The sequence below is a fragment of the Phallusia mammillata genome, chromosome 3 (genome assembly GCF_965637545.1).
Source record: "Phallusia mammillata chromosome 3, kaPhaMamm4.hap1.1, whole genome shotgun sequence".
In the NCBI taxonomy this organism is placed as follows: Eukaryota; Metazoa; Chordata; class Ascidiacea; order Phlebobranchia; family Ascidiidae; genus Phallusia; species Phallusia mammillata.
Window position 1 is genome coordinate 17,487,187 of NC_137254.1, and position 13,644 is coordinate 17,500,830.

A 13,644-nucleotide genomic window follows, 5' to 3' on the forward strand; every position below is an offset into this window, starting at 1 on the left:
ACAACCTTGCGAAAGTTATTTCTCCGCTTGTGGGCAATACAGAATGGACTGTTTCGAACTCGTCCAAGTTTGTTCAAGAGATAGCACAGTTGCAGCCCCTGTCCAACGAAGAGGTAATGGTGTCGTATGACGTCGTGTCACTTTTTACAAGTGTGCCAGTGGACCTGGCGATGGACATTGCGTCATCCAAGATTTTAAACGACTATAGCCTCAAAGACAGAACAACATGGTCCCCGTTGGATATTGTGGACGGTCTGCGGATTTGCTTGGAGCAATCCTATTTAACATTCAGGGGAAGCTTTTACCAACAGGTTCAAGGCACAGCGATGGGTTCCCCAGTCTCTGTGGTTGTCGCGAACATGACAATGGAAGCGCTTGAGGAAAAAGCCTTATCAACATTTGCCAACCCACCAAGATTCTGGCGGCGATATGTTGACGACATTTTTTGTGTCATTACTAAGAACCAGGTTGAGGCATTTTTACGGCATCTCAACGAGGCGCAACCAGGCATTCGGTTTACCATGGAACTCCAATCGGTAAACTGTCTTCCATTTTTAGATGTTCAAGTCACAAGAACCAATGACGGTGTCTTGTACTCAAGAGTGTACCACAAGCCAACGAGTACCAGCAGGTATCTCAATTTTCGATCTCACCACCCCACATACCAAAAAAGGGGTGTGGTTCGTTCCTTAAAAGATCAGGCACGACGCTTGTGCACTCATAGCGACGACTGCGAGGTGGAACTGGCAAAGGTTCGCAAAGCCTTGAAATTTAATGGCTACCCTAACTGGATTCTCCGCGATCGACAGGCAACTTGCCCAGAACAGGTGACCCATCAAAGAACAGAGGGTTTTGTGACACTTCCGTACATACCGAAACTGACGGATATTTTACGGCGTATGTTGCGTGACTTCGGCATAGCGGTTGGCGTCCAACCTGCCAATACTCTCCGCAAGCTATTGAGTCACCCAAAAGATCCAATCAACCCCTTTGAACAACGAGGTGTTGTCTATTCCATTCCCTGCGCCGATTGTCCGTTAATATACATCGGGGAAACTGGAAGGTCACTCAACACCCGACGAAAAGAACATCAACGGGATGTTGCCAACAACGACCCGAAGAAGTCGGCCCTTTCCAATCACGCAGTATCACAAGGCCACCGTATTGATTTCAATGCGGCGTCTGTTGTGGCCCGGGAGCCTGACTACAGGAAAAGACTATTTCTTGAGTCATGGAATATTCACCAACGGGACAACACAATGAACATCAAAACAGACGTGATGCTTTCAGCGTGCTACAGGCACCTGCTCAAAGATTAGAGGCCCAATCATTCGTTATCGCGCGGTGTTTTCGTTGCGTTGTGACGTGCTTGCGTTTCATTCTTTTTTCCTTTGTTTATCGTGCACTGTTCTAGTCGCATTCAGTGTTATTTACCCTGATGAAGACGACCTGTATAGGACGTCGAAACGTCGGAATAAAAATACTTTTGCCAGAAGAGCTCTATAGACTTGATACTATGCCTGGCAGCAACAGCTTATTTATTTGTTTAGTCACAAGTTGAAACATTTTAAGGTAGTAGTTTAATTATAAATCAGTCTTATTTTGGTAGCTAGTGTTGTTGGGCTAATCTGTGATAAGCATCCCACAATATTGTTCCCCATTTTTTGCAGCTATAGTACTGGAACCCAGTGATGAAGCTGCATCCGCATCAGACACATCTGAGTGCAGTTTACCAACTGATAGTAGTGACCCAAATCCCAAAACAACTAGAAAGCGTAGTAAGTTTCTGGTTTAAAAAGTCCTATTCTACTAAACTGAATATGTATATTGGTTGCAATTTGTCTTTTTTAAGAACAGTCCCAAGCAAATAAGGAGCTTATTTTGTACAGAACATGAGGACTCTGTCTTTAAAATGACAGACGCTTTCAGACAAGAGGCAGAAAAGGACCGCCAGCTGACCAAAGAATTGTTTTTAAAACTAGCTGGTGTTCTTGAAAATAAAAAGTGACAAACAGTTAGATCTAGTAATGCATGTATACACTTTTAAAGAAAGCGTGAGGACTTACGCAGAGGAAGGTTGTTAACAACAAAACGTTTTAAAGCTTCACGGACCTCCCGACCTTCTGTGGAGTCATTTTGAAAAATCCTAGTTGCTGGTTGATAAAAACCACCTTGTGTCGCTGATCTGTTGGTCTCCGGGATGGGACTTCTAGCTTTTTCACACGCATTGTGCAAAATACAGCATGAAGCAATAATTTTAGGGGCAAATTTGATTTCTGCATCTATTTTCTTGTCGATAATTCGCTACCTTGCCTTTAATTTACCAAATGAATGTTCTACAATGATGCGCACTGAACTGTGGTAGCAGTTAAAGGATTCCTCCTCCTCACTTAGGTTGCATTCAGAGTATGGCTTAATAAGCCATGGTAGAAGTGGATAAGCAGGGTCACACAAAATCATCAGTGGAACAGTAACTCCTTCAATTTCAGCAGGAAACTAATAAAACATAATTTTCAAACCAACCTCAAATCACTTATTTTTTAGTGTAGTTTAATGTACATTGCGAACTTACATTTGGAAGCTGTCCAGCCTTTTTAAACAAACATGAGCACTGGCATCACGGCGACTTCCAGGCAGTTTTACGCTGATATCTCTAAATCTAAAATACTTAGTGTTGTTACATTAAGTGTAAATGAAATTTGAACTATTAAGATTATGTCAGTTTTACCTATATTTATGATCAACCACAGCTTGCAGGATTAAGGAATCCCATCCTTTTCTATTTGTGTAATCTTTTTTTCCCAGCCTTGGTGCTGTGACAGGGATGTGGCAACCATCCATGGCACCAATCACCTGTAAATAGTACCAATATATTTGTCTAATTAGTGCAAGGATTCTAAAAAACATCTAATATACTCATTTGCCATTTTATTAGTCAACTATACCTGTGGAAAATGGCTTTCTGCTTTGATTTGATTGGCAATTGAAACTGCTTCTTCCAGTCCAGGCATTTTTATAAATTTGGAAATATGTTTGCACAATGCATCACACAACCTAAAGAAAAATTCTAAATCGGTAACAAAATGGCATCTCTTACTTCAAACAGTGTTTTTACCATTTTAAGCAATTGTGCACTGATGCATCACTAACTCCAAATAACTGTCCAGTCCTATATTCTGCTGCTGAGGCTAGTTTGAAAATTCCAATTGCAACTCGCTTATCAGTAGATATAGGCTTTCTTACCACATAATCTTCTGAACACAAAACAAGTTAGTTTTATTTCAAAGTCTCACTTATAATGGCAAGTTAAGTAAACCTGGCTTCATGTCGATCCACAACTTTAAAACAAGTTCCCTGAAATCACTGTGTCACTGAGATCACATGAATGCTGTGTTATAATCGGACAAAGTTACCATGATAAATGTGCGTGCAGAAATGCGTGGCGTTCACAAAGGTTGACAAATGTGTGCGTTGTTTCACAGAAGGGTCAAGATGACAGCGTACCGCGCGACAAAGAACACTGGAATGCCGGCAGAGACGGGGTTACCATCGGTTCAGGGATCAATTCCAGTCAACTAAAAGATGTTTTAAATCTTTTACGCCGTCGCCAGGATGCATTTTCGACCACTAGTTCAGACCTTGGCCAAACCAATATTTCGCGCCACGTTATTGACACCGGCGATGCTCCACCTGTTCGTCAACCACCACGACGAATGGCCCAAACCAAGCAACAAGTGGAGAATATAATTGGGGAAATGAGAGAACAAGACCTGATTCGCCCTTCGACATCTCCATGGTCTAGTTCCATTGTTTTGGTGAAAAAGAAAAGTGGTGAGCTACGCTTTTGTGTTGATTACACTGGCCAACACAATTTTTGGTGTCTTTAATGTTAAAACTGATATTGACTAATTTTGGGGTGCTGATTTCAAAAATCATTACGGTTTTCTTCAATCAGGTCAACTTTTTAAGTTATTTACAAAACCAAAATTTATGACCATATTGGTTCAATGACTTTAAAATCACGCTTTTATATGTTTGTTAAAGTTTTGTTACATTAAACACATCAATTTTCTACAGTGCAGTCGGTTTTATAGCATAAACATGTGTTCTATGCTTATGCTCTGTCTAAAAATGGTTGGTGTAGGCTAGTGGTAACTTTAAACTATACGTGTTTTATGGAGTGATTTCAGACTAGTAAAGCAAGGTGGTAAAACTAAAATTAATAGTGGCTAGGTCATCTATAAGGTGTTGCATGAATTACCAAGATGTTTTATTCTACAATACTGGTGAATACCCATACAACACAACTAAAAAGAAAAAAAAGATCTGTATCAAATGTTCATATCTTGCACACTTCGATGTGACTTTGGGGGTTTAGGACAAGCAATGGGCTCCACTTACCTAATGTTGATTGGAATATTGCAGTAATGGACAAAAACAGTAGAAAGATACTAACATTACTAGACATAGTACAAAACTAAGTTATTAAGCGGTCTGAAAAATTCGGAACGAAAATGAGTATAAAGCTACACTTCCCTTAAAACGTAGGGGATATAAATGATGAGAATTAAGCTGAAAGGTTCCAACAGGATATCAGTGAAACGAAACGTGTCGGGGAAGAAGGAATAATGTGGTCCTGGCTAATTACTGTTGGTAAATTAAACGGGACGATATTGCTGCCAGTCATTTCCAAAAGTTACAGAAGTACATGTGTAGGGTTGGCCTATATCCGATATACCTGACAACTTACAAATTCGAAACCTTTTTTTGTTTTTTGTGTGGAATTTTGTTTGTTAGGAGTGTCTACCTGTTACATTTAAAATTAAATCGAAACTTTGTTCTTGCAATAACGGTAATTCCACATAAAATACTCAAAACCAGTTTCACTATAGTGTATACATATAGATTGTTTTTCAAACGTGGATGTACCATAACATGAAAACTAGACGTGATACAGATAAACCGATTGCATTTTTGAAATCAGGGCACTAAAATTAGTCAAAATCAATTAAAACATTACTGACACCAGTAAAAAAATATTTTTTTGTTGCCCTGTGTTATCGTTAGGTGAATGAAGTTACTAAGAAAAATAGCGATCCGATACCGCGTATCGATGACAGCCTAGACCAGTGGTTCTTAACCTTTTTGGTGTGGTTTCCCACTAAAGTAAATCACCAAGTCCGAATTTCCCACTCTGTTATTTTTATAATGATGTTTTGTGTCCAACAAAAAATGATTCTTTAATCAAAATAATTTTGTGAAGCGATTTGGTCGAAACCTTAAAGGTACACTGAAATCTTATTTAGTGATTTCGTGGGTAAGTAAAATTGTGTGGGATTTTGAAAAATCTCAGGTGCTTGCAATAGTCATTTATCGCATCACAATCAACAGACCAAATGCATTTATTCGCGAACAATAACAAAGTCATTGATGCTTTTAGTAATGTCTGTGATGTAACAAACGATTTTTAGATTTTTATGCGCCTTGTAAAACTAGGTGAAGTTAATCTTACATGTTGTTGCGGAAAATATTGTATTAAATTAACTTTCAATGATTGATTTCAACCCACGGGCCCGAGTTTGGTGACTTCTGACTCACATAATTTCCCTCTAAAAACATTAAATTTCCCACCGATTAAGAACCACTGGCCGAGACGAAATGTCCGGTTCCGTGTACTTTTCGACACTGGACCTAAAATCCGGCTATTGGCAAATACCAATGGACGATCGTTCACGAGAAAAGACTGCATTCGCTAGTCACATGGGCCCTTTTGAGTTCAACGTCATGCCTATGGGCTTATGTAACTCTGCGGCTAGTTTTCAAAGATTAATGCGAATTGTACTGCAGGCCATTGAATGGCAGGGCGCGCTGGCATATCTAGATGACATCATTATTTACGCCAGGAGTTTCGATGAACATATGCGTCGCCTGGAGGATGTTCTGCTAAGGTTGATCAAAGCAGGGTTAACCCTCAAACCATCAAAATGTGACCTCTTTGAAGATGAAGTGCGATTCCTCGGTCACATTGTCTCGAAGCAAGGTATTTTATGTGATCCCGATAAGGTTCGGGCTGTCAAAGAATGGCCGATCCCGAGGAGTGTGAAACATGTGCGTCAATTTGTAGGCTTAACATCTTACGACCGCAAGTTTGTAAAAGGCTATGCATCTATTGCTGCTTCCATGCATAAATTAACTGAAAAAGGCTGCCGTTTTATATGGACCGATCAATGTCAACAAGCGTTTTCATCGTTAAAACTAGCGCTTACCACAGCTCCTGTGCTGCGTTATCCAGATTTTACTAAGCGGTTTGTGTTAGATACCGACGCCTCCGATAATGCTGTTGGTTGTGTTCTTGGACAGGTGATCGATGGAAAGGAGCACGTGGTAGCATACGGAAGTCGAACTCTGAGTAAAGCGGAAAGACATTACTCCACTACCCGTAAAGAGCTATTAGCAGTAATTTTCGCGACCAAACTTTTTCGTTGTTACTTGTTGGGCAAAAACTTTCTTCTTCGAACAGATCACTCGTCGTTGCGATGGCTTTGGCGATCTCGCGAATTGTATGGTCAGTGCGCACGTTGGGTAGAACACTTAGCCGCCTACCACTTCGAGATGTCTCACCGACCGGGAGCCAAACATTCGAACGCCGATGTATCCGGGTATAAATTGTCGACGATTGTAGAAGCCCAACACACCGATCAACACCTGAAACCGGTGTTATCTTGGGTTCAACGAGGTATTAGGCCAGTGATTCCCAACCGGGTGCCGTTTGGAATGCCAGGGATGCCGCGAGATATTGATATTCCATGTCTGCGGCCTGTTCTTTATTTTACCTTTAACCCGTTAAGTGTGAAATTTATTTATTTTGAACCGAGTTTCAATGCGTTATAATTTTCTCGTCTCGCAATTATTCCCGGCTCCTTTCTGGAGAGTCGCATAGTGGGAAGTCTCTGGCGGTAAGTAGATAAACCGCGGTAAGCCTGTTTTGTTCACACAGGAAAAACAGCGTGAAAGAGGTTTCAACTCGTTGTTGCTCTTTCCATAAAAAAATATGGGTATAATTAACTAATTAATTAGTCAGCAAAGTATCAGCACAATACCAAAACAAGTCAAAATTTGCATTTATGACGTCACACGCTAACCTATGACGTTAATATTAACGCATTAAGATAATTACCTTTTACTTTGTAAAGATGACCATGTCCAAAAACATAATTTTAAGAAAAATAATTCAGCTGTTACAGTTAGTTTGTTCTATATACTTATGATGGAGAAGTTTATTGTAAAGAAAAGAAAGTGTAGCGATGTCGATCATAACGCAAAGGAAGCAGAAGTAGGAAGTATAAGTGAAAAAAAGATTCGCCTTTACTGTGAAAGTTATTTGAGCATAGGCTTTACTTGGTGTGGTGACCAAGCACAACCTCAACCAGAGTGTCTTATATGCAAACAAGAATTGTCAAACGAAGCCAAGTAAATTGAACAGACACTTCACTAAAAAACATGGACACCTCTCTGCTAAACCTCGAATATATTTTGAGAGACTATTAGCTGAGAGAAAACAGCAAAGCCAGGCGTTTACACAAATTTTCAAAGTATCTACCAAAGCTCAAGAGGCCAGTTATTTAGTAGCAGAAATTATTGCTAAAAACTCAAGGCCTCACACAGAAGCGGAGAGCATTATCCTCCCTGCATGCAGTGCAATCATAGAGCACTAATACTAGAGGCGACACTCCTAAATATCGGCAGATCGGTCACGCTTGGATGACCCGGGTAAGATCGCCGATTTCCAGCAATGCACACTACAGTTTTAAAGTGAAAAGTTGTTGGTAGTGATTTTGAAAGGGCACTTGCATGCCCCTGATTGTCGTAAAACTAACTTGTCAGGGTTATTTATGTCTTTGTGTGTATTATAACACCACGAGCTGGAAAAAATAATCATGAAGGCTAAGTTGAAACATTACAGCTGGTGACAAGACATTGCCGGCATACAGGGTAGCCACTAAAATTGTAACATACTGAAGCGTGAGTTCCGCTTACTTCAATATAGAATTTATAGATGTACATGAAAATCACTCGGCAGTGACTTAATTATTGTATTTTCCAAGACAAAGTTTTGCAATTGGTAAATTCGGGTCCGAAATTTGTCCCAATTATGTCAAGGCTGATGTTTTTAGAAACCGTTTCTACTTTTGTAACCCTTGAAGAGGTATGTTGTGGTTATTTCTTTTGTTTTATATGCCAACTGCACCATGTGTAACTGTAAGTAAGTTTCTCAGCAAATATGATCCAAACACCTACCACAATTATCAAGACGCTGGATATAGAAATTAGTGGCAAAGCGGTTCTACATTTTTTTTATTCACTGAATTTTTGTACTTTTCCCAAATTGCCATACAAAAGTTTCCCTAATGAATTTTTTTATATGAGTTTCTTGTGATTTAAACTATGATGGCATAGCTGGAGACAGGTGGCGGTGTAACATCCACACTGTATTTACTTCCAAGACTCAAAAAGGAGACACATTTTTCTCTATGACATGCAAAAACTGTATGGTCTTTCAGAATCCTATTAAACCCAGCCTAGTATAACATTACTGTACTAATATCTTCAAACAACTGACATTTGTTTGCAGGTACCAATGTTATGGCATTTACAATTAAGCTTCAAAGCTAATGGAATGAACAAAAATATGGAGTTCCAACCAAAGTTATTTACTTTTATAATAAACATAGTGTTGCGCTGTCTTTTGTTATCGGAAGGCGTGACTCCATGCGCCTCCAGACAGCACAGCAGGGGCGATCGCTTGTGTTCCTAAAACTGTCTTTAACGCGCCTTTCCTTGCGCTCTAACTCCAAGACGCCAAGAGCTATATAACGAACTCTTTTATTCTACAATATGGCCGATAGATGGCGCTCGAGAGTATAGCAGCACGGCGAGTACAAGGGTCAAAAGGCGGTTTCTACAAAAAATGTTCAAATTAAGACAAGGCAACAGAAGTCGAATTTCAATGACATTTACGCTTACCAAACTATTAGAGGACTGGAGTCGTTTAAATGCAAGCGATCAGTAGAAGGTGCGTAAACACAGCATCTAATAACATCACACATAAACATCACTTAATCACACTAGTGACGGACGGCAAACTTTAAGCAACAATAATCTTACCGGAATAACACAGTTCGGTTCAGAATAACACGGGTTGGACGACGGCGGAATTCACGTCTGAATACAGGTTTCACATAAATTCAAATCCAAAAGGTTAACAACAAGGTTTAACATATGCTTACCGATCACTAAATATTCAAGTCAAACATTGGACGATTCAGTTTCTAAACAGCATAATTTTCCTGTTCGTTACACAAAAAACAAACATAATTGACCAGTTAAAAAACGCATGCAGACGCTGTAAGTTCCAGTCACTAATAAACACGAGGCGGTCTCGCTTACAAGACGTGATACCAATAAACAATGCCAAAGTTGTGACATCACAATCACCGATAGTGTGACAAACAATGTTGCAGGTGGCACAACACTGCGTCATACACAGGAATCAAGACCACTGGCGGGAAACACAGAAAACATAAACATATGTACAAGGCGATGTAACACATAGTTTTTTTGTAAAATGCACCAGAACAAACCTATTATATTTCAAGTTGATTGATGACACTTGAACAAAATGTATATAGTAAAGGTTTTCAAAGAAGGGAATTCAAACTGAACAAGAAGATAGAAAACAAATAATTTCGCTTTTGATATGCAGTACTTTTTATTTTGCTTGTATTCATTGCCACCAAAAATATACACTATTTGGGCACAAATTTTTCTTCTTTTTTTAAGACAGTTTTATGAAGGTGTCCAATAAGTTTCAGACAAAAATATCTTCATGTTGACTTTACCAGTGACCTTTTTGTTGAATTGAAAAATTTATGAAACTTGGTTGTCCAAACTCCGTGGTGCAAGTAGAAATGTATCCTGAATAGCATTTTGGCAAAGAGGTATGATAAAATTTCCAGGTGGACAACTTGGCACAAACCATTTATTCGTTTTTTTGACACAAAACGAATGGGTCCCCCATGCACATATGTGTTGCGAATTGGTTACAGTAAAAATGGTGGACAAATTAGTAGAAACACCTTGTTGCATTCCAAGAACTTCACCTGCATTTTTGCAAACATGTTCATATTTTTTGTACAGTAATTCTGGTTTGGGATTAAGTAAAAATTCCTCTGTAGTTGATTGGATATATAGTCTGCAGACATCAGTACAAACGTCTGGCACATCTATCATTACATTTTTTAGTACAAACGTCTGGCACATCTATCATTACATGCCATTTTTGCAGCCATAGATAAATTTTGTCCACGTCTTGAGGTGATACATTAGTTGTGGTAGCAATAGGATAACCTAGACATTCTGCACTAGTAGCCCTGGTCTCTTTCGATGACAATCAGGTCAATTTCCTTCTCTAGGCATGTTACTTCTTCTGTACTCATCTTAAGGTATGTTTTGTATCCAATAAAATAAGTACCGGGGGGGGGTTCGCTTTTTATTTATTAGAACAAACATTGAGAAAAGCTTAAAACGTCCTATGCAATTGCCAGCAAAAACAACTGAAAATGGTCACGTGGCAACGCTTCATCCAAGCGTGACCAATCTACAGAGGTTGATCGAACAAAAAGGTGCCGTAATTCTTGATTTGTTTATTTTTTGCAAAACGAAAACTTTATGCCAAAGAATAAAGTTGTTTATTACCTTATTGTTTTAAAAAATATATATATTTGCTAAACAAGAAAAGTTATGATTGATTTCACGCTTGAGTGAGCAATCAGTTACCTCTCTAGTATTAAGTGCTCTATGGTGCAATTGTGAAAACAATGCTGGGAAATAAGGCCGAGGAAGAAATAAAAAAGATTCCCTTGTCAAATAATACCATTTGTAGACGAATTTGTGATATGTCTGCCGACATAGAAAGTACCGTAATCATATCTGTAAATAAAAGTGAAATTTTTGCAATGCAAGTCGATGAATCAACCGACATCAGTGGAAAAGCCCAGTTGCTGGCATTTATCCGGTGTGTCAATAATGATAAGATTACAGAGCAGTTTTTTTGTTGCAAAGAACTTGCAGGAACTACTACTGGTCAAGATATTTTTGACACATTAAATAAGTATCTGGAAGAAGCGGGGTTATCTTGGAAACAGTGTGTAGGAATTTGCACAGATGGAGCTCCGTCGATGGTTGGGTCAATTAAAGGATTTGTATCCTTGGCAAAAAGGCAAAATAGTGATATTATAACAACACACTGTTTTCTTCATCGCGAAGTTCTTGTCGGAAAAACATTAGATTCAGACCTAAAAGAAGTGTTAAACAAAGTTGTCAAAATGGTCAACTACATCAAAAGTAGACCACTTAAATCACGTCTATTTGCCAAGCTTTGTAAAGAAATGGGAGCAAACTATGCTAACCTTCTGCTGCATACCGAAGTAAGATGGTTGTTGCGCGGAAAAGCGTTGTTTCGCTGTATATGAGTTTAAGGATGAAATGCTCTTCTTTTTTAGCATTGAAAAGCAAGAGGACTTTTGTGAATTGCTTTGCGATAACAATTGGGTCTCCAAATTAGCGTATTTAGTAGATATCTTCGACCATTTAAATAACGTGAATGTCAAAATGCAGGGCAAAAAATGAAACTCTCTTAACTTCAACTGACAAAATGAAAGCACTGAGAGAGAAACTGCACATATGGTCCTTAAGAGTGGAGAATGGATACTTTGACATGCTTTCACATTTCTCTGAAATGAACAACAAAGAAGTTGCTCCATTAATAACTCAGCACCTAAAATCATTGGAAGAAAAAATTGAGAAGTATTTTCCAAGCTTGTCCACGGAAAATTACGCTTGGGTAAGAAATCCATTTTTTGTGGACTCTCATATTGCTTTGAATTTTAAAGAAGAAAAAGAATTAATTGACATTCGTAACGATGGAAATTTTAAGCTTATGCACAAACAGATGCCGCTCGACGAGTTCTGGCTAAAAATTCAAAATGAATATCCTTGCGTTGGAAAGAAAGCTATTGTGCTTTTGTTGCAGTTTTCCACGTCATATCTATGTGAGAGTGGATTTTCTGTATTAACAAATATAAAAACTAAAAAACGAGAACGACTACTTATAGTCGCGGAAGAAATGCGGGTGGCTTTATCGAATGTGCCCCCAGATATTAGGGGACTTTGTGCAAGAAGCCAAGCCCAAGTTTCACACTGACTGTTGAAAAAATACATTTATTTGCGCGCACTATACTGTACAACTCTGTTCTGTGTTGTTGCATACCGTATTTACTCGATTGTAAGCCGCGGCTTAAAATCGAGGTAAGTAATTTGAAATACAGAAACCTCATAAAATTGATTCAGTTTTTCCAGGGTGCCGCAAATTATGTATCTCTTTGATAGGGTGCCGCAAGGTCAAAAAGGTTGGGAACCACTGTATTAGGCCATCGTTTCGTAATGTTAAGCATCTATCCGTCGAGTCCAGGCATTTATGGAGTGTTTTTAGCAAGTTAACATGTCGTGATAATATGCTCTTTATTAACGATGACTGTGCTACTCAGGCTTCTGAAGAAGTAACCAAACTCGTCGTAACCATCTCCATGCGGGAAGACGTGTTAGCCGCTTGCCATGACTTAGCGCTTGGTGAAGGGGGTCGCCAAAACTTTAGGAAAAATATCTGAACGTTTTTACTGGTTTCAGTGGAGAAAGGACACCGAGGCACACTGTCGGAGATGCAACGTGTGCAATATGAACAAGAAACCCAGTACGACCATACGAGCACATCTGGTTCCTTCACAAGAAGTGCGACCAATGCAAAGGATCGAGATCGATGTTTTGGGACCTTTGCCTCTGACCAGGTCTGGGTATCAATATGTTTTAGTCTCCTGTGACTTGTTTACCAAGTATGTTCGAGCATGGCCGATGCGACACCAGAATGCTCATGAAACTGCGAGTATTTTGTTCCACAGGTGGCTTACGGTCCATGGCGTCCCGAAATCATACACTCTGACCGTGGCGGGAACTTCGAGAGCGAATTGTTTGCAGAGCTGGTGCGGTTGATGGGGTGTACTAAAAGCCGCACGACAGCTTACCACCCAGCTGGGAACGGTGGCGTCGAAATAAATAACCGTACGATCGTTTCGATGCTTCGCAACTATGTACAGCGCGATCCCAAGAGGTGGGACGAGGCTTTATCGGCAGTCGTGGCTTCATAAAATGCTAGCCGCTACTGGTTTATCCCCACATTTTCTACTAACAGGTCATCAACTGCGTTTACCGGCAGACCTGATCTCGTCACGACCAACAAGAGCTACCCAGCCATTTGTGCATTTGGAAGCATTGCGATCCCGATTATTGCTTGCGGAGGAGGTCGCACGCGAAACATTAGAAGTGCAGAGGCAACAAATGAAGCAACGCTACAATAAGAAAATCTATGGCGCACCACTACGAGAGGGTGATATTGTCCTTTTGGAAAACACGGTGGTGGCAAAAGATGGTTGTCGTAAGTTTTTGCAACCTTACAAAGGTCCCTTTAAAATTGTATCAACACAAGGCACAGTTATTATGTGATTCAGGACGAACAAGGTGCTATTCAAACTG

At 39.6% G+C, this 13,644-nt stretch overlaps 1 protein-coding gene and 2 long non-coding RNA genes across 3 annotated transcripts; 1 reads left to right on the top strand and 2 right to left on the bottom strand.

Annotated features, from left to right (window-relative positions):
* The first annotated feature begins 9 nt into the window (after window positions 1–9).
* On the top strand, window positions 10–1,497 carry LOC145220577 (uncharacterized). The gene has a single exon (XM_080087789.1). The coding sequence runs from the start codon at window positions 117–119 to the stop codon at window positions 1,317–1,319; it is 1,203 nt and encodes a 400-aa protein (XP_079943915.1). The 5' UTR covers window positions 10–116; the 3' UTR covers window positions 1,320–1,497.
* A 7,369-nt stretch (window positions 1,498–8,866) lies between these two features.
* Window positions 8,867–10,186, bottom strand: LOC145220597 (uncharacterized). Its single transcript, XR_013858226.1, has 2 exons — window positions 9,025–10,186; window positions 8,867–8,959 (listed from the first exon to the last, which is right to left on the bottom strand). It is a non-coding gene; the product is annotated as an uncharacterized LOC145220597 (long non-coding RNA).
* Window positions 10,187–10,537: 351 nt separating this feature from the next.
* On the bottom strand, window positions 10,538–13,221 carry LOC145220608 (uncharacterized). Its single transcript, XR_013858237.1, has 2 exons — window positions 11,469–13,221; window positions 10,538–11,354 (listed from the first exon to the last, which is right to left on the bottom strand). It is a non-coding gene; the product is annotated as an uncharacterized LOC145220608 (long non-coding RNA).
* Between the last annotated feature and the right edge of the window lie 423 nt (window positions 13,222–13,644).

Bases quoted from the DNA above. Each gene is read 5' to 3' on its own strand.
- LOC145220577 (XM_080087789.1), top strand. From the start codon at position 117: ATGGTGTCGTATGACGTCGTGTCACTTTTTACAAGTGTGCCAGTGGAC.